General features: G+C 44.4%; 1 protein-coding gene across 1 annotated transcript; it reads right to left on the bottom strand.

The window, feature by feature from the left end:
- Positions 1–650: 650 nt before the first annotated feature.
- On the bottom strand, positions 651–20395 carry LOC112264405 (insulin-like growth factor-binding protein 4). The gene is made up of 4 exons (XM_024440996.2): positions 19242–20395; positions 9428–9591; positions 8727–8852; positions 651–4782 (listed from the first exon to the last, which is right to left on the bottom strand). The coding sequence occupies exons 1-4, from the start codon at positions 19600–19602 to the stop codon at positions 4645–4647; spliced, it is 789 nt and encodes a 262-aa protein (XP_024296764.1). The 5' UTR covers positions 19603–20395; the 3' UTR covers positions 651–4644.
- Between the last annotated feature and the right edge of the window lie 467 nt (positions 20396–20862).

The following is a 20862-nucleotide window of genomic DNA, read 5'->3' as shown; positions in this document are numbered from 1 at the left end:
GGTATTTTTAGAAGCGGTGGCAGTCACACTATTATGCTGTATCATTCCTAAGGTATTCGTTGGACATGCCTTGAGTATTACTGTTAACGACGTGTATATTTAAGTGGAGTTAGAAAATATATTTCTGTTAACAAGTCTTCAAAAGTTACATCCTGCAAAATACATTCTTGAGATTTTCAGTTGACAGAAACTTGAGCCTTTCTGACTCGGTTGGTTGACCTGGAGCTATGATTGTGTGGTGGACCTGGAAAACAGTAATGAGATTATGTTTTTCTTAGCCTTTGATGGTCCAGACATAATGATAGAAACAACCCGTTTAGAAGTGCACCCTCAGTTCTTGTGCAATGTATGGCCTACACTTAACACAGTATGCACTTTCCCTGAACTCAGTATTTTATTTAACTAGGCAAGTCAGTTAAGAACAAATTCTTATTTTCAATGATGGCCTAGGAACAATGGGTTAACTGCCTTGTTCAGGTTTAGAACAACAGATTTTTACCTTGTCAGCTTGGGGATTTGAGCTTGCAACCTTTCAGTTACTAGTCCAACACTCTAACCACTAGGCTACCTGCCACATCAGTATCTCCTGTGTGGTGGAATATTTTATATGCCATGCAGCCGTTTAGAGAGGAAAAGAATCAGGCGAGAGATCAGATGCTACACGTTTATGATTTCATTCGATCTAATACAATGTATACAATTCTCTCATAGAGTAAACATTTTACTAATAACCAAATTATTATTCCATAACAAGCACAAATTCTTGCTGCGTGTTCTTCAATGTTTGTAAAGCATGGCCCTGTTCTGGACCACACATACAAGATCTTGACATGTTTAAACCCAGTATATAGCTAGGCTACACATGCAAAAGTTATTTTGAATCTTTTTACAGTAGAATTAACAGGTAAAGTCCAAGGCAAACAGGAATATCCCTCAGAAATACAAAGACAGTAGAGCAAAAGTTAGAGATCAAGTAATATAGTGTAAGTATACACAGTTTAATGTAAATTAAACACCGAAGGTCTTGGATCCAAAAGGAAAACCAGGACCATTGACTTGAAAAATAGCACTATTTTACCTAGAGATAATATCTACAGTAGCACAGAAATGGAATGTTCTACTGTATGACCCATGTGACTTTTTAAACCTTTATTTACTGTAACTAGGCAAGTCAGTTAAGAACAAATTCTTATTTACAATGACAGCCTGCTTGTAAAGATAAGGCCTTAGACTTATGTATAGTGTTCTTCAGTACATGACAAGGGAATACAATGTAATGTACACAAAGCACTCCTATAGTTTTTGTGGTTTCATGCCTCAAAATACCTTCGCTCATAACATCTTTGGGGATGCCTTTCATTGTTTATGTCACTTCATTGTGTTTGGAATACAATCAACTCATCAGCTACAGTATATCCTCCTTCCTTAATACCATTTCCTATGTCTTTCTAGTTGGGAATGACATCAGTAGCTTTGTTGAAATGATGTGTGATAACAGTTAAGAATAAGGAATTTTTACAATGACAATTAAAATATGACCAGCTTTTTGAAGATGGACTTTTCATTGGGGGCTGCTGGGGTGGAACTGCTCTTATGTAGTCTAGGGGAATAGTGGATGTCATGGTGGAATGTGGCGGAAAGTAAGAGCATCCCGTTTCATTGAATAGCCTCAGAGAGCCAAAAATACACTTTAGGGACTTGTCTATTGGAGAAAAAGCTAATATGAACTATTAGTGATCATCAAGAGGCTCCGTTTCACGGTTAATGACCCAGAAGCAGGCAAAACTGGATGTCGGTTCAACTAGCCCACCGGGGATGTTTGTTTGTTTGGTCACAGTTTTGGTCAAAGTTTACCATATGTAGGTTAAGTAAATGTCTACAGGTTAGTAATAAGTTCAGAAGATAAGTCATCGATTGAGGGACTGCTAGGTAAACTACAACAGTATTAACATACAATATCCCATAGATCCTTTGGATAACTTTGGCAGTTTTTTTTATTATATATATATATTTTTTACAAGGAAGCAAGTTACAGATACAGTACAGTTGGCTAAGTCCGCAATAATTGTCTTTGGCCCGGCTCATGTCAGGTCATGTCACACATTGACCCAAATGTCTTTGATATTGTGATTCTGAATGGCAATGTAATACAGCTGGTTTTCTATCTACTTTGTCCTCAGGCTGGGAGGTGTGAATGTTCAATGTTGCCTAATGAAATAAGATGTTTCTGTCCCAACATTTACTACCCATGGTAGGTAGCAATGACAGCACAACCGTGATGAAGGGCGTTGCTATGTTGGGCTTAGTTGGACATGCTACAGTATGTGTTCTGCTGCTCTGGATAACAGCCAGAGGAAAGGCCTTGAATGACTTCTAGGCTCCTCTGTCAAACCAGAGGGGTATGTGAGAGAAAGAGTGAATGGTAAAAGTTGTGTGCCTTACAGACACAATGTGGCTTTGTGAGAGCAAATCAGTGCAATCCCAATGTAGCTTGGACTCTCTAGCGCTCTATCACTCACACGGTCTCTATTCCCTCTCCCTCTAGTCTATCTACTCACATCTCTGCTGACAAAAAGAGCTGCCTATCATTTGTAGGAGTCAGTTTTCAGACAACCTGTTCTGCACTCTTCTTTCAGTTCTTGAAAGAGGAATCAGGACAACTGCTGCCCACGTCCGTCTGGTTTACCCCCTCGGCACTGTCCCCTCGCCTCTACATGAAGCTAACTGTGCCAGTGTACTGTTAACACCAATAATGAATGTCCAGGCGAGATGAATCCTTCCTGGAGTCAATTAGTAACCCAACTCTCTCAGGGGAGGATTAAGTGCACCATCCGTTTCTAGAAATGACAAACGACCGACCTCACTGAACTCACTGATCAGACTGTCCTGTATTCAAGGGTCGTCTTCTCTCCTGTACTCCCTGTGGTCCACAGGTTTAGCCTGAGTCAGTCAATCAACCAATCACATCATAGATCATATTCCGAAGGAACCAATCATGATCTTTTCCACCCATTTGCAATACAGTACAATCAAATCGCTGTAGGGATGTTAACAGTCTTGTCCACGTAGTATATGTGGAAGGTATGTAAAGTATGATGCACCAGTAAGTTTGTCAACATAATAATACAAATCAATGATTCCTTTGCTCATATACTGCTTCATCGATGATGTCAAACCTGATAACTGGCTCTGCCAGAGTACAAGTCAAGGATGTTCACTTATTTATACTGGAGGGAGTCCATGTATGACCATGATGCTATCTCTCTGTGAGGTTGCTAATGTTATTATATAGACATCTGATGTTTCTCCAAACATTTCAACTAGCTAGCAATTACAAAGGATGTCTAGAGTGTGTTTTTTCATCATGCAGTCATTAAGTCCTCTTCTCTTACGGAGTTTTCACTAGCCACACATGCTACAATCATGCAAAGTCACTACATTAGTCCATGAAACAGTCAGGCGGTTAACTATAGTAATGCTCCCACTGATATCTGTGTATTTAGTTGTATGTTTTATTTCATCAATGTAGTATAAAAACTTGGAGATATTTGTGTGACAGCTAGACAGTATTTGTGGTCAGTCACACATTTAGGCTATTCTAAGATTGTCCCCCAAATCTGGGAGTTTGTATCTCTGTCTCCTTCTGAAGAAACAATCCCCCTCAAAAAGCACAGGGGGAAGAAAAAAAAAACATTTTTGGCACAATGAGTGTATAGCACCACTATAAACGACACAATACTGCCAACAAGCAGTCTCTTGGTTGGAAAGAAATCCTGTATATAGAAGCATATTCATACAAACATGAGAGCAGCAGCACTGGCGTCTTAGCACTTTAGCCCCAGCTGGAGAAACAAGATTATCCTATCAGCAGTGTACAGAGTCCCGAGCCCAGCTATGATGCCAGTCCCCCTGGACAAATAAGCCAGAGAGAGAGCTCCCAGTCAAAGAGAATGGGGGGAAGCGGAGAGGAGGGAACGAAGGGGGGGGGGTAGCGGTAAAGCACATCTATTCTGGGCTCCTCTCAGAGGTACAGTTTATTCTTTCAAAAGTAATCTCTCTTTTCACTAGGTCTCCAAATGTTGTGAAAAGCTGCGGCTTATTATCAATTGGTAATTCTCTCTCTCTCTCACACACACTCCCAATATTCATTATTTTCTACAGCTGCTGCTGAATGGTCGATGTTGAGCAATGTTAGGACACTTAACTCATGCGATAAGGTTTTATGTTTTTTTTTTTCAAAGATGCTAAGAGATGGAAATCAGAGTTCAACTGAACTATACAAAACCAACGTCCTGTTTTGAGAAGAATGATTACAACACTTTTATTTGGGGGCCTGTTGTTTGCCACCTGTTATTTAAAGCAAGAGCATCTTCCCAACTTCACAGAATCGTAAAATACACACATGTGCTCAAAAAGATGCATACAGACATACACTCACACACGGAAACAAACAATAATAAAATAACAAAATTCTATGGTTTCCTTTTTATCTTTTTCTTATCAAGCAAGTACCGTTAGCCTCACGTGAAGTGGGGCTTTAGGGTTAAGTCCTTTCCTTCCATAGTTGTAACTAAACAGCACCAGTAGAATTTGGCTGGCCCTAAGCCCTAGCCCTGGCCCCCCGGGGCCCTGCCGGTCCCCTCCTCACTCTCTCATGGTTGCAGTCATTAGCTGGTGGCAGTCCAGTTCCCCCCGCAGCTCCAGGGGCCCCGGCAGCCTCATGCCCGTCTTCTGGTCTACACACCAGCACTTTCCCCGCTGCCCGTCACGTGCTGGCTGGCACTGTAGACACAGGAAACAAGACAGGTATCAGTCACAAGCCAAATGATATACTAGTTCATACTATTTGACAAAAACAGAATAATTTCAAACCTTGATTACATTGTGATACGATCACATACGCCTTTCTATGTATGCATGGGAATACTTGGGAACAGATTTCCTAAATTGAATCATTTTGAGCTGATTTCCTGGTGATTCTATAGTATTTTATGTCCAACAACGAAATATATATTTTTGTCGCTGAAAAATTCAGCACAACATGGAGCTTGAGGAAGACCAGTGGAATTAGTTGTAAATCTGTTCAGCGATCATTCCGCTCCTTGCCACTCCTGTCATACTAATCTTTGGCAAGGAGTGGAACGTTAGCTAAACAAACTGGTACCCAGGCTAGTTTGGCCCATGTACAGTTGAAGTCAGAAGTTTACATACACCTTAGCCAAATACATTTAAACTCAGTTTTTCACAATTCCTGACATTTAATCCTACTAAAAATTCTTAGGTGTCTTAGGACAGTTAGGATCACCTCTTTATTTAAAAAATGTAAAATGTCAGAATAATAGTAGAGAATAATTTATTTCAGCTTTTATTTCTTTCATCACATTCCCAGTGGGTCATAAGTTTACATACACTCAATTAGTATTTGGTAGCATTGCCTTTAAATTGTTTTACTTGGGTCAAACGTTTCAGGTAGCCTTCCACAAGCTTCAGGTTTGTAGGCCTTCTTGCTCGAACTCACTTTTTCAGTTCTGCCCACTCATTTTCTATGGGATTGAGGTCAGGGCTTTGTGATGGCCACTCCAATACCTTGACTTTGTTATCCTTAAGCCATTTTGCCACAACTTTGGAAGTATGCTTGGGGTCATTGTCCAATTGGAAGACTCATTTGCGACCAAGCTTTAACTTCCTGACTGATGTCTTGAGATGTTGCTTCAATATATCCACATCATTTTCCTCATTCAGGATGGCATCTACTTTGTGAGGTGCACCAGTCCCTCCTGCAGCAAAGCACACCCACAACATGATGCTGCCACCCCCGTGCTTCACGGTTGGGATGGTGTTCTTTGGCTTACAAGCCTCCCCCTTTTTCCTCCAAACATAAGGATAGAATATGGCCAAAAAGTTACATTTTTGTTTCATCAGACCAGAGGACATTTCTCAGTGGTTTCTTCCTTGCTGAGCGGCCTTTCAGGTTATGTCGTTATAGAACTCGTTTTACTGTGGCTATAGATACTTTTGTACCTGTTTCCTACAGCATCTTCACAAGGTCCTTTGCTGTTGTTCTGGGATTGATATGCACTTTTCGCACCATCTCTAGAAGACAGAACGTGTCTCCTTTCTGAGCGGCATGATGGCTCCGTGGTCCCATGGTGTTTCTACTTGTTTGTACAGATGAATGTGGTACCTTCAGGTACCACATTCATCCCCCCACATTCATCCCCCCATCCCCCCATGGATGCTCCCATGGATGAACCAGACTTGTGGGGGTCTACAAATGTTTTTCTGAGGTCTTGGCTGATTTCTTTTGATTTTCCCATGATGTCAAGCAAAGAGGCACTGAGTTTGAAGGTAGGTCTTGAAATACATCCACAGGTGCACCTCCAATTGAATCAAATGATGTCAATTGCCTTATCAGAAGCTTCTAAAGCCATGACATCAATGTCTGGAATTTTCCATGCTGTTTAAAGGCACAGTAAACTTGGTGTATGTAAACTTCTGACCTTCTGGAATTGTGATACAGTGAATTATAAGTGAAATAATCTGTCTGTAAACAATTGTTGGAAAAATTACTTGTCATGCACAAAGTAGATGTCCTAACCGACTTGCCAAAACTATAGTTTGTTAACAAGAAATTTGTGGAGTGGTTGAATAACGAGTTTATGACTCCAACCTAAGTTGTATGTAAACTTCCGACTTCAACTTTAGATGTTTGGAAATGTACGCCCATGTATGGTCATATACGTCCATGTAGGTATCTGGAAATGGTAAACAGTTTTATACTACCCTTTGTTGTTGATTTCAGTGAACACCTGGGTTACGTTTTATGACATGACCATTAAATGTTGATGGCTGCAAATAACGAATAGGTTACATGTCGTTTGTAATCTAACTGCTAAGCTCATGGATTTTGATCTGTAAAATAGTAATTGAAAACACCTGTTAGACACAAGAAACCAGACAGGTATCAGTCACAAGCCAAATGGCACTTATTGCATGATAAGCATATGATACAGATACATGGCATCAGGTATGGTGCCTAAATGCATTCAGCCGTGTGCCGATTTTTCTTTGAAAGGATCGTCGGAGGCTGGAAAATAGTTATAAATATTTTGTACACTGCAAATTGGCCGCAAGAATCTCAAACAGATATACTATTTGACAAAAACAGAATCATTTCAAACCTTGATTACATTATGATACGATCACCTCTCTATGTATGCATTCTATAGTATTTTATGTCCAACAACGAAATATATACGTTTGGCTCAGAAAACTTGGCTCAGAAAACCACAGGAACTCTGACATAAGGTATTGCAGTTTCTTAATAGCACTTAGGTCCCTTAAAGCTGGATTACTTCGTGGTGAAAGAGCCACGTCCGTTTGGGATATTACAACAACGAAGAAGTTACTGCAAACACCAAACACTTTTTGTCATCCTCGGACATCATTGCGCGCACGATAGAAGAGAGCAATATGTACTGCAATCATTTTTTTTTCACCATGCTGCACGACTCTCCTCAGCTCGGAAACCAAAACAATAACAACGGTGGTAGGGCGGCCAGTGGCAATGTTTACCCCCTACTGCGGATTCCATCTTTAAGGTACCTTAAATGTCAAACCTGAGGTACCTGAAAAATCAAACCACTGTTATATTTGACATTGTTCCCTTAGTGAATAACTTTCTCTCAAGCCCCTCATTCTCACCAGTGTGAATATGAAGCAATTGAATAGAAACTCAAAGTTGTATGAATCATAACCACTGAGTGATACATTTCTGTACTTAACCTTGGGTGGTTTTGAAACACCCCATCAGCTTGGCTCAACTTTCCTATTGAGATTCCTCCTGTGCAATGAAAAGATGCCTGATGACCTCTCATAACCTTAGTTATGCTCACAAGGGGTGCCGTAAAAGCTCTACCACAATGCAATTATAGATAAACAGTAAACAGATGCCTTTTACACACTATACCGAGCAGACAAGGGTACTTTAACTGTGTTACACAATCAAGCCTGACCCCAGACTCTGATGCCCTTGGCAGGGTAAGACTTTTACCACTGACTGACTCTGCTACGCCTGTTGCTTCGTAGCGTATTCAGCTCCACAGAGCAACGAGCCATATCTAGCTCCGTGTTCTCAGATTCGTCCCGGTCTTATCTACAAAGTCGCCCATTTCAGACATAACAAGAAATAATTGCTTCGAAAAGCTAATGACATCTATCCCAGCAATGAAGCGATTACTGTCAACCATTTCAGGTTAACCACTGTGTTGTATGTAGACGGTTCAGCTTGGATTTTCTTTGATAAATCACTGCTTGTCTGTAGATGTAGAGGCTTGGCAGGAGAAAATGCTCACGTAAAACAATGCTGTTACACAGACATGTTGTGTTTTGGCTAATAGAGCAGTGTCGAAGTTAGAGGGGATTGTTTGCGTAGTGTGTTCGCATGTGCCTGTCTGATGCCAGACCGAGTGAATGATAGGTGATCGGATCTCGCTTGCTAAAGACCTTCTCCACAGACTACCTGGATAAATGTCTGCATCCAAAATGTCACGATATTCCTTATAGTGGTCTACTTTTTTGGTAGTGCTCAATATGGCTCTGGTTAAAAGTAGTGCACTATATAAGGAATAAATAAGGTGCCGTTTTGGAGTATGTCAAGGAGTACTTCCTGAATAGTGCATAATATAGATAACAGTGGGATAATGACTACTTGTCAGTCGACAAACCTGCTTGGCATGGAAGTCTCCGTTCTTGTCACAGTTGGGTATGGGGATGCTGTAGAGATCCTCGTGAGTGCGAGTGTTAGACACCAGTCGGTCCAGCGCTCTCTGCAGCTCAGCACGACATGGAGCCTGAGGACGACCAGTGGAATTAGTTGTAAATCTGTTCAGCTATCATTCCGCTCCTTGCCACTCCTGTCATGCCAATCTTTGGCAAATGAAACGGAGAATAAGGAGTGGAACGTTAGCTAAACAGACTGGTACTCAGGCTAGTGCGGCCCATGTAGATGTTTGGAAATGTACGCCCATGTATGGTCATATACGTCCATGTAGGTATCTGGAAATGGTAAACAGTTTTATACTACCCTTTGTTGTTGATTTCAGTGAACACCTGGGTTACGTTTCATGACATGACCATGAAATGTTGATGGCTGCAAATAACGAATAGGTTACATGTCGTTTGTAATCTAACTGCTAAACTCATGGATTTTGATCTGTAAAATAGTAATTGAAAACACCTGTTAGACCTGCGTCGGTCTAGTAACTAGACTCCATTAGACTCTAGTTGAAGGTTATGGGGTGACATTATTTTTTACATCCAGCACCTGCTCAAATACTTTAAATGTGCATATGTAATGTTTTCCTATACGTAATCTTTATGTGTAATCTTTTCTTATACGGAGGTGAACGGTGGTTGGTGCGCTCACCAGGGCAGCCTTTGGGTCCTCCCTGGCGTTATTGCTTCTCTGATTGGTGGATTTGGCGGGGTGGCGGGCCAGGGTCTTCTGAATGCAGCGTTTGTCCTGGGGACTGCAGCGGATGTTACTGTTATTTGGGTGATCAGGGATGATCTCATCCTGTCTGTCCATCGCTGTGGGGACACAAGAGTTACCATTGAGTCACAGCACTACAAGTCACAGACTTTTTATTTAAACCTTTATTTATCCAGTAAGTCCTATCAATGTCAAGAGACCTCTTTTACAAGGGAAACCTCTGGAGCTACAACCTACACAACACATGAAAGACTCGCAATCCCAACCCGTACAAAGTCGCAAATCATACGTGTCACAACACAAGAGTTAAAACAATAGACCATGCCATTTTTGACAGGCTTCTCTGTAAATTATACTGCCTCTCAGAGGCTTTACGCAATTTGTTGATTGCATGAAAATATATAATTTAATGTACCAAATTTACAGCATATTACTGATCTGACCCAAAGCAAACGTTGTCATACCGACACAGAGCTACCTTTCCATTAATATGTGTATGGGACCAATAACATTTGATTTGATGAAAACACAATGGGGAATTGTAGGCTAACAACCGGGCTTAGCATCAAGGACAAACAGTGATGTTCCCACTCAGGGGGGTAAAGTACAGTAATCTCAATTTGGACTTCAGCTCTCTTGGTCTTCCTTTAACCACTGGCACCACACTTCTGCCAAGGAGAGCTATTGATGCATTTGAAATGACCACCCCCTCTCTCCTCACTGCCTGCCTACCCATTGTGGCCTGTGCCACATTTACCTTGCAACAATCCTCCAGTTCTTTGGCCCTGCAGGCAGCCAGCTGTTTCCTAAGGAAACTGCCCCCCTCCACCCCTCCACCTCCCCTACAGCAAAAGAAACCCTCACTGTGCCAGATGGAGATTGGAAGAGGGTATTTTGCAGTGTCAAAAGGTGCCGGTGGGCAAAGGTATGGAGTGTGGAGAGATTTACAGCTGTTTTGTTCTGGCTTGACTGTTCACCTGTGGCCTTTGCAGGGTTGGTTGGCAAAACCCAAACAACGTTTTCCCCCACCAACTGTTCTTTGCTGTTTTGCTTGTGACCTGTGACCTTTCATGGATTGGCACTGCAACCATAGCACCCAGAGCCTGGGTTTAAGTGCTGCCTTGAGCTTTTTCTGCCAGATCACTGGAAAGATCAAAGCACGAATGGTGTCTCACATCAGTGTGGCGTAATACCAGTTGCTTCTGGGAACCTACTTTCTCTCATAGTCCGATCTTCTGCATTGCCCTCTCTGACCTTTCCACGTTTTCCAAGGTAATTCACTCTGTAATTAGGATTAAATAGCAATTAGCTTTCAACAGGTTTTGTTGTGAAGTTATTTTTGCTATTGAACAACGGATAGACAAGCCTACTCATGAGGTAAGGTGACCTTTGTCTGTTTCAGACTTGGGGTAAAGGGCTTTGCCATTAGCTTTTCTAGTCATATTTTAGTAATGAGACGAGAGGTTTACATTTCTATACCACACCTCTGTACGTGAGGTTGAGGTGAGGGAGTTGCTCTGAAGTTGATTGACAAGCTGTGCTCTGCTGACCGGGGGTTTGTATATTTCCGTTGGCCTTACTCATCGGCACTTTTTTCCAGACCCAGTACGACTTCAGCTGTTTTCCCGTCTCCCCATAAGTTGTTCTTTCCCTCTTTTGCCATTTAGCGGTTTGCCGAATCCATGCACTTTTGGAGTGCCATTTCATACAAGCCCAAAGTTATTTAAAAGTGGGTCAGGGGTGCCATGTCCTGTTTGCTGCCACCTCCTGTTCTCCGGGGAGGAAGCTGCTGCTTCGTTGTGTGGTTTCAGGAGGATTGTATCAACATCTCAGTTTCAAACACAGGCAGGCTAAGGCACAAGGCAGGCTGCTGTGATGAGGAATAAAAAGGGTGGGATGCACTCCAGGAAAAAAAATCCAAGTATAATCTTCTTTTAATAAGAAAAAGTATCATGTTAAACAAACAGAAGAAAAAAAACCCAGGGCCAAAACCATTTCAGCTAGATTCCTTTGTCAAGAGTTATGACGAAGAACACAAGTACGGACAGTGTGCAGTATGCACTCGGATCCAACCCCAGCCACAGGTGCATAGCCAAGATAAAGAAAGACTCGATTTTAAGACTGTTCTGATGAAGGCTCTAACATTTCCCTCTGTTTTGACAACGTTTAAAAACCAAAGGCCATGAACATGTCAACCCGGGAGGTTCGCGTAAAGTTAATGTGTGTTCAAGAGCTGCAGGATCCCTCAAACCATCGTCATCTTCCGTCATATCATTGAATTAGTGCAGACTAGTCTACAACCGACCGAGTTGCAAACCATTTTTCAGTCATTTCCTCTGACTTAACCGTCCTCCAGTGAGGTGTTTGCTAGGGAATGTTGGTGGTGTGTTCCCACTCCCAGCCCACAGAGGTTCAGAGGGTGGCATGGAACTCCACTGTTCCAGTTGCAGCTGTCACTGGGAGTCTGGATGGAGCATGTGTACTAGTCTCAACACTGTCCTGGGGGACATGTCTGGCTCCGTAGGCTGGACTTTGTTACACTATATAGCATTATAGTATGTCAGCTAGCGAGATGCTTATCGTCAGCCGCCATTGCATCAGTGGAAATCTGGGTGAGGAGACAGTGGGCGTTTGGCACGCTTGAATGTAGATAGTGCACGTTTGACACAAGTTGTCTCCCACTGCATAGCCTATGTCAACTCTTTGTTCTATATGTAAGCTGGCATTAGCAAGAATGTGTACAATCTGTTTAACTAAAGTGTTACCCTCCACTTTTGGGGTGTATTTTAAGTTTATTGGTCCATAGTGCTTTGTGTGGCATATTTCTATACTGTATAATAATACATGTGGACATTATTACAATAAAAAGGGTTGTGCTCAACTACCCTTCCCCTTTTTTTTCTTAAACGTCCATTTTACTTCTCTGCTTAAACCATAGAGCAGCCATAAATAGAGGTAGGTACCCCACAAAAGTAGGCCAAAATGAATTATCCATGAAATAAGAACTGAACCATAATTACTGGTTGGTTTGGGTTGTTTTTGCTCGTGTACAGTAAGAATATCCCACAAAACAGGATCATGCACCAAAATACAACATAAAACATTACAGCAACACACGACTCATGCCAATAGTAACACTGCTCGCAGTGATTAAGCACATTTTGATTGCAGTATATTTGAGTCTCTAGTGTGCAAACCGCGCGTAAATACAGACAACAGGCTTAATTCAAAATTAATGAGCGACTGTTCAAACAATGCACCATGGGCTGAGTCCCCTGCCAGATGTTCCCCTGCCAGATGTTCCCCTGCCAGATGTTTGTGATTTAAGTGTTTACATGGGATGTTTCCAAACAAAGCATGATGGGAGCGGTTGCTGTTTAATACGTTCACACATGAACTCACACAGTTTACGAGGGACTTTTATTTCACTGGGCTCCGAGGATTAGGCGTATTTGAATTTGACGGCCAGCTAGCTCATCGTCGCTCTGTGTTGTTACTCAGCGCCAGTTGGTTTGTTTGTGTATCTCTGTCTCCACAGCTCCAACACCAGGAGGGGGTCCTAAATCCATGGTTCCATGGAGGGATCAATTAGCGAATCACATTTACTGAGTTCTGCTGCAGAAAGCCCAGCTGTACAAATGGGATAAATACCCAAAGTAAGCAAATAATAAGGACCAAAACATGCCATCAGGGACATCTGCAATTTGTTTCCCCAACACAGAGAAATGATTGAATCAGTTTCATCATTCCAGTGAGCACACAGACAAGTGTTTTCCTCACATCGTAAGAAGAACAGGAGTTGTGGGATGGTTGACAAGAACAGATGGCTGACTAGAAGTGCCACTGATCGGGCCTGCCTAAAATGCAGATTCATACTGTGCATCAGACACATGTGGCTCCTTTCAGCTTACCACCCGCGTGAACGGCATTCGCAACACCTCATTCCAGTAATGACATTTCCATTGACATCTGTATCTGCTTGTGAATACTATTACATGTCCGAGTTTAAAAGGTTCGTGAAGCATTTGAATATGACACCAAAGGAGACCCAGTCGGAATGCTGGAATGGATTCCAAGCCCTCATAATGATTTCTAAGAATTAGGATTGAGAGAGCGTTTCTAAGAATCAGTTATTAAGGAACTGCATTAGACGTGCAGGACATGATAAGATGCAGAATGTACTCCAGTGCTTGCAGTTGCTATGGAAATTGAGTTTCCGAAATACTGTAGCTTTGAACTTGAAGGAAAGTAACAGAATGCGCACAGTAGATTGAATCTGGACATGTATTCCTCAGATTTAAATGGTCTGTGCGTCGGTCCATGGAAATGGCAGGCTAGCTTTGGGAAATGTTTATTGACAAAACATATGAAAATGTTATATTCTGAGTATTGACCGTTTCATCGGGATATGAGGCAACATCTCAGTCTCTGGGACTGCTGCTTGATGGTAGCAAGTCATCTGTACACCTACTGTCAATTCAGGATCAGTCATACACCTTCCCCCTACGGTGTCCTTTTCTTTGGGAATCTGTTCCATTAAAAAAAAAAAAAAAAAACGATTCTATTTTTATCAGACATGTTCACTGTTGCTAGGTCTGGGGCAGTGTGGGAAGCGTCTCAAGGAGATGTACCCCTCGGTTTAATAATGGATAAACCCGGCAAATGTGCCACAAAGGAACTCATATACTTGTGGCTTGGGTTTTTCTCTTCCTCCCTCTCTCTTCCTCCCTCTCTCTGTTCTCTCTCTCTCTCTTTCCCTTTTCTTCCTGTCTCTCTGGCGCATGAGGTTTCAAAGGCGCTGCACCGAAGTGTTGATGTAAGACTTATTGAGTAGGGCTACGTTGGGGGGGGTACTTTCCTTCATGACAGGACCCAGGGGGTCAACCAAAGCTCAACACTGGGATAGTGGGATTCCAGAACACTGAGAACAAAACATCCAAACATTTCGACACCATTTAGCATTTCATCAATCTCTGACACCCCCTATCTTGTCGAGAGAGTTTACTAGAACTCCCAAACCGCTGAACATTCACACTTTAGCCCACTTCTGCTTCAGCGCTGCTCACCTCAAACAGACAACACAATGGTGGGGATGGGGAAGTCAGTCAGTAAACAATGTTTAGGGAAAAACGTTCAGCCAGATTGAGCCATGCAGAACCAAAACCAAGACAGTCAACCTTTTATCATGCACTAAACAGCTTTCCCCCTGTCTCTGATTCCGTTTAGTCACGCTATGTGCTGGCCTAACCTAGGCTGGCCTCGCACAGAGCAGAAGGCTCTCATTTCTGCTCTGGCAGCAAGCGTGCCGATGAGCTCATCCTAGCAGAGCTGGACGGTGGGCGATGCGCTCCAGGGCAGGGGGGGGGAGGAGCAGCAAGTCACCCAGGCCCAGGGGGAAACTGATGCAGCAGAGCTGGACGGTGGGCGATGCGCTCCAGGGCAGGGGGAGAGGAGCAGAAAGTCACCCAGGCCCAGGAGGAAACTGATGCAGCAGAGCTGGACGGTGGGCGATGCGCTCCAGGGCAGGGGGGGAGCAGCAAGTCACCCAGGCCCAGGGGGAAACTGATGCAGTAGTGCTGGAGACGACTGGAGACTTGGGTCTCTGGAAGTGCATCCAAAATGGCACCATATTCTCCCTAAAGCAGAGCACTACTTTTGACCAGAGCCCTGAGAATAGAGTGCCATGTCAGACGAAGCCTGGAAGTTGAGGGTTGTTCAAGTCTGTCCAAAGTCTTGCCTTGCTGTGCTGCTTGGAACTGGGAGATAGTTCACCTTCATTACCGATACCCTTTGGAGGTCCCGGCAGCGGCGGTGCTGGTAGAAGAAGCGATGTTGGAACAATCAGTGTGGATGAGATCTGGAACAAACGAGTGAATAGCTTCGTTCGCGGTACGTTTTTACGATCGCTACTAAACTTCTTTGGCATAATGGAAATCGCCACCATGAAAAACGGCCTACGAGTTCCCCCTGCTTTGGAAGGGGAGAGAGGAAGAATTAAAAAGCAGGAACAGTATCATCTGCTGCAATCTGAAGAATATGATGGAACAGGAATAGCAGATAAGCCATGCAGTATTAGATGTTAAAGTGGAACCAGACCTCTGCTGCTGCAGTAGGAAGAAGAATGTGACTACCGTGAGAGAGGGGAAAGACAGGAGTTGTATCAAGATGTCTGCAGAGGGAAATGAACAAGACATCTCCAGTAAAAGAGGAGTCAGTCAGTCAGACATCTTGCAGTGCCAGCGAAGAGGAGAAGGAATGGGGCCATGAAGAGAGTGAGAATGAATTACTGATTGCAGAGAGCTCTAATAGCCTGAGACTGGCAGCACTCCATTACAGAGTAATTTCATACAGGCAGACAGGCAGCTTTTATTACCTCCTCTTGTTAAACACACACACCCACCCACACACACACGCACGCACACACACGCACGCACATACAGTTCCCTGCAATACAACACACACACGCATGACCACGTATTAACATGCTGAGATCGATAACAGGATACACACAGAGATGGACATACATTCACACATATGGTGCATACGCCCACATATACTGCAGCTACATCAATACACAAATGCATGCACTCACAAATTTATACAAATACACTTATAATGCATTCTCACACATTCACATTCAGTTCACACTGACACAGACACTACATGACCACAAGTATGTGGACACCTGCTCGTTTGAAAACTCATTCCAAAATCATGGGCATTAATATGGAGTTGGTCCCCCCTTTGCTGCTATAACAGCATCCATTCTTCTGGGAAGACTTTCCACTAGATGTTGGAACATTGCTGCAGGGACTTGCTTCCATACAGCCACAAGAGCATTAGTGAGGTCGGGCACTGATGTTGGGCGATTAGGCCTGGCTCGCAGTCAGCGTTCCAATTCATCCCAAAGGTGGTCAATGGGGTTGAGGTCAGGGCTCAGTGCAGGCCATTCAAGTTCTTACACACCGATCTCAACAAATAATTTCTCTCTGGACCTCACTTTGTGCAACAACGCGGCTGAGCCGTTGTTGCTCCTAGACATTCCCACTTCACAATAACAGCACTTACAGTTGACCAGGGCAGCTCTAGGCAGGCCAGAAATTTGACGAACTGACTTGTTGGAAATGTGGCATCTTATGACATGCCCTGTTGAAAGTCACTGAGCTCTTCAGTAAAGCCATTCTACTGCTAATGTTTGTCTATGGAGATTGCATGGCTGTGAGCTTGATTTTATACACCTGTCATCAACGGGTGTGGCTGAAATAGCCAAATCCACTAATTTGAAGGGGTGACATACTTTTGTATATATAGTGTACGTACACACACACACACACACACACACACACACACACACACACACACATACACTGAACACACACGCAAAAACACATGCATACATATACAAACCCACACACAGAGCACGGAAATGTGATCACGCTTTCCAGTAAGACCTTTAAACAGGTCAACATTCACAAGGCCGCAGGGCCAGACGGATTACCACGATGTGTACTCAGAGCATGCGCTGACCAACTGGCAAGTGTCTTCACTGACATTTTCAACCTCTCCCTGTCTGAGTCTGTAATACCAACATGTTTCAAGCAGACCACCATAGTCCCTGCGTCCAAGAACACTAAGGTAACCTGCCTAAATGACTACCGACCCGTAGCACTCGTCTGTAGCCATGAAGTGCTTTGAAAGGCTTTTCATGGCTCACATCAACACCATTACAATCTCTATTGCGCTCCACACTGCCCTTTCCCACCTGGACAAAAGGTACACCTATATGAGAATGCTATTCATTGACTACAGCCCAGTATTCAACACCATAGTGCCCTCAAAGCTCATCACTAAGCTAAGGACCCTGGGACTAAACACCTTCCTCTGCAACTGGATCCTGGACTTCCTGACGGGCCGCCCCCAGGTGGTAAGGGTAGGTTACAACACATCCGCCATGCTGATCCTCAACGAGGGGGACCCTCAGGGGTGCATGCTCAGTCCTCTCCTGTACTCCCTGTTCACTCATGACTGCATGGCCAGGCACGACTCCAACACCATCATTAAGTTTGCCGATGACACAACAGTGGTAGGCCTGATCACCGACACCGACGAGAAAGCCTATAGGGAGGAGGTCAGAGATCTGGCCATGTGGTGACAGGACAACAACCTCTCCCTCAACGTGATCAAGACAAAGGAGATGATTGTGGACTACAGGAAAAGGAGAACCGAGCACACCCCCATTCTCATCAAAGGGGCTATGGTGGAGCAGGTTGAGAGCTTCAAGTTCCTTGGTGTCCACATCACCAACAAACTAACATGGTCCAAGCACACCAAGACAGTCATCAAGAGGACACAACAAAACCTATTTCCCCTCAGGAAACTGAAAATATTTGGCATGGGTCCTCAGATCCTCAAAAGGTTCTACAGCTGCATCATTGAGAACATGGTTGCATCACTGCCTGGTACGGCAACTGCTTGGCCTCCGACCACAAGGCACTACAGAGGGTAGTGCGTACGGACCAATACAACACTGTGGCCAAGCTTCCTGACATCCAGATCTCTATACCAGGCAGTGTTAGAGGAAGGCCCTAAAAATTGTCAAATTTTTACTCCAGCCACCCTAGACATAGACTGACTAGGATGGCAAGCTGTACTGGAGCACCAAGTCTAGGTCCAAGAAGCTTCTAAAAAGCTTCTACCCCCAAGCCATAAGACTCCTGAACATCTAATCAAATGGCTACCCAGACTATTTGCTTTGCCCCCCTTTTACACTACTGCTACTCTCTGTTATTATCTATGCATAGTCACTTTAATAACTCCACTTGCATGCACCTCAACTAACCGGAGCCCGCGCACACTGACTCTGTCTGTACCTGTACCCCTTGTATATGGCCTCGCTAATGTTATTTTAATGCTGCTTTTTAATTATTTGTTACTTTTTTAAAACTGCATTGTTGGTTAGGGCTTGTAAGTAACCATTTTACTGTAGGGTCTACACCTGTTGTATTCTGCGCATGTGACAAATGACATTTGATTTGATATTTCCATACACACACACGGCCAGCCATACTATCCCCACAGTGCTTCTCTCTCTGACCGATAGCTTTTCTGCTCTGTCTAAGGCAGAAGGTGTCCTTTTACTGTGTACGGCCGGGCGCAAAACAGCGGGGGGGGACTGTCTGCTCTCGGGTCAGGCCATGCGTGAAGAGCTGGTGTGTGTGCTCTGGGCCGAGGCTTAGCGGAGATTAGAGCAAACAAGCAGCACATTGCCACACCCTCCCCAGCTCAGGTAAGAGCAGGGAGCAGGGAGAGAACACTCTGGCCCAGCCCCGGCACCCTGGCCCTCTTAAGTGCCTATGGTCCAACCGGACCAGCTATGATCCAACATGAGAGAGGGAGAGAGAGGAAGAGAGGGTGTGAGAGAGATACCAACCAGTCCACCAGGCTTGATTTACAGTTACATCATATTATATACAGTACTAACCTGGAAAACGACTGAGGCTATTGTTGAGGTGTCCTAATTCTGGGTAGGCGTGCCAGTGCGCCACTAAGAGTGTTGCGCACAGTAGCCTAAAATACAATATGGAGAGTCGGACCACAACTGAAGAAACGAAGGTGGGATAACATAATGCATCACCCATTTTTAACAAAGGGTGACCACCAGTGATGCCACCTGCACATACAGCCACATCAGTGAACAAGCGTTAAAGATACCGGTATCCCGCAACCCACACCTTCCCTATTGTCTCACCTGAGTTCTCTTCCACATCCCTCTCGTCGTTGCACACTCCCTGGCCATGCATGAGCGAGTGGAGAGGCCTCTCCACGTTCCGCGGTGGGTAGCAGCGGAGCCCCGTGCCGCAGCGGGGCGAGTAGACGCCGCAGTGCACCCCCTTGGCCAGGGCGCAGGTGGGGCAGCAGCCGCAGCCCGCCTCCCTCACCGTCTCTTCGCAGCTGCCATCAGGCAGCTGGCAGCTGGCCAGCCGCTCCTCAGAGCACACGGGGCAGCGGATGGCCTCCTCCGTCAGACACAAGGTCGCCAGCGAAAGGGCACCCACTGCCCACAGGCCCCAGCAGGGCGGCGCTATAGCCGCACCGCGACCTCGCACCATGGCAGTCCCGAAGGCGTGATCTCAAATCTTTGCCCTCGATTTCTCTTGCACTTTCCCGCAGTTCGTTTGTTAGTATTCCTTCTGTTTCTCTGCTCTCTCACCCACAACTGTTTGGTCTCTGCTTTAGTTTTGGAGGGTAAGGAGGAGGGAGGCGGTTGGAGGGTTTGGTCTTTGATGTTGCCTGCTGCTTGGTGTTTCGGATGGCAGGGGTTTTGGCAGGAGTTGGAACACAATGTCCCCGCTGTTTTACCTCGCCGTTTCTTAGGCTCGATTTCCTAGCCCTATAGGATGTTTGGGAGGTTAGAAAAAGAATGCAGGTAGATCAAAGAATGCTAAATATCTAGTCCTTGCTCTCCCATGCGACGAAAGTCTTTACGTCTTTGAGTCGCACAAAGTGGTTATTTGTTGGGAAGTAGAACAAATGTCCACTGGTCTATTTAGGTGAGTCTTTGTCCCTTCAAGTAGAATTCACACAGAGCCCATGAAGCCTCTTATAGTGCAAAGAGAAAAGTCTGTGGTTTGCCAATGTCCAGGTGTAGGGGAAGGGGCATCAAGTTTTTCAAGTCGAGTAGCAATTTCGTCTTCCATATGGGGTGCAGGGCAATGGGTTGCTCCTGAGAATGGCTCTACACGAGTGGTTCCTCTTGGAATTTATACTGCTGGCCAATGGACACGCCTCCTTCTTCAGGGGGAGAGGAGCTGAAAGGCACAGGGAAGAAATGCCAGGCTAAAGCGCTCTCGCTCTTTCTCTCTCTCTCTCCCTCACTCTCTCTTTTTCTCTTGCTGTCTCTCACTCATGCTCTCACACAGAAACACACACACATACTCTCTCCCTCACTTTTTCTCTCTCAATCTTGAATGCTCACACAGAATTGCAGGGAAGAAATACTGGGCTGAACCACCCTCCACACACACACACACACACACACACACACACACACACACACACACACACACACACACACACACACACACTCTCTCTACCCACTCTCACTCTCTCTTTCTCTATGTTGAATATTGACACAATGAGTATCTCACTTTTTGTCCCTTTATAACACAGAATCACAGGGACAAAATATGTAACTAAAGCCTTCTCCTCTCTCACATTCAGACTCAAGAGCTGGCAGCACCTTCACAGCGACTGTGTACACACATTTCTAACTCGCATCATTACAATAGCTTGCCTTGAACCACTAACCCCTACTCCCCCTCTCTCACCCCCCTCTCATTCTCTCTCTAAATACACACTAGCCTGAATGT

Source organism: Oncorhynchus tshawytscha, linkage group LG02 (genome assembly GCF_018296145.1).
Source record: "Oncorhynchus tshawytscha isolate Ot180627B linkage group LG02, Otsh_v2.0, whole genome shotgun sequence".
NCBI classification, from domain to species: domain Eukaryota; kingdom Metazoa; phylum Chordata; class Actinopteri; order Salmoniformes; family Salmonidae; genus Oncorhynchus; species Oncorhynchus tshawytscha.
The sequence above is the reverse complement of the archived record's forward strand: the minus strand, read 5'-3'. Positions and strand labels throughout refer to the sequence as shown.

Bases quoted from the DNA above. Each gene is read 5' to 3' on its own strand.
- LOC112264405 (XM_024440996.2), bottom strand. From the start codon at position 19,602: ATGGTGCGAGGTCGCGGTGCGGCTATAGCGCCGCCCTGCTGGGGCCTG. The intron at 8,853-9,427 runs GTGAGCGCACCA...GGTCGTCCTCAG, and splicing joins AGGACCCAAAGGCTGCCCTG to GCTCCATGTCGTGCTGAGCT. The intron at 4,783-8,726 runs GTTTGTCGACTG...CTGTGTCTACAG, and splicing joins GAGACTTCCATGCCAAGCAG to TGCCAGCCAGCACGTGACGG.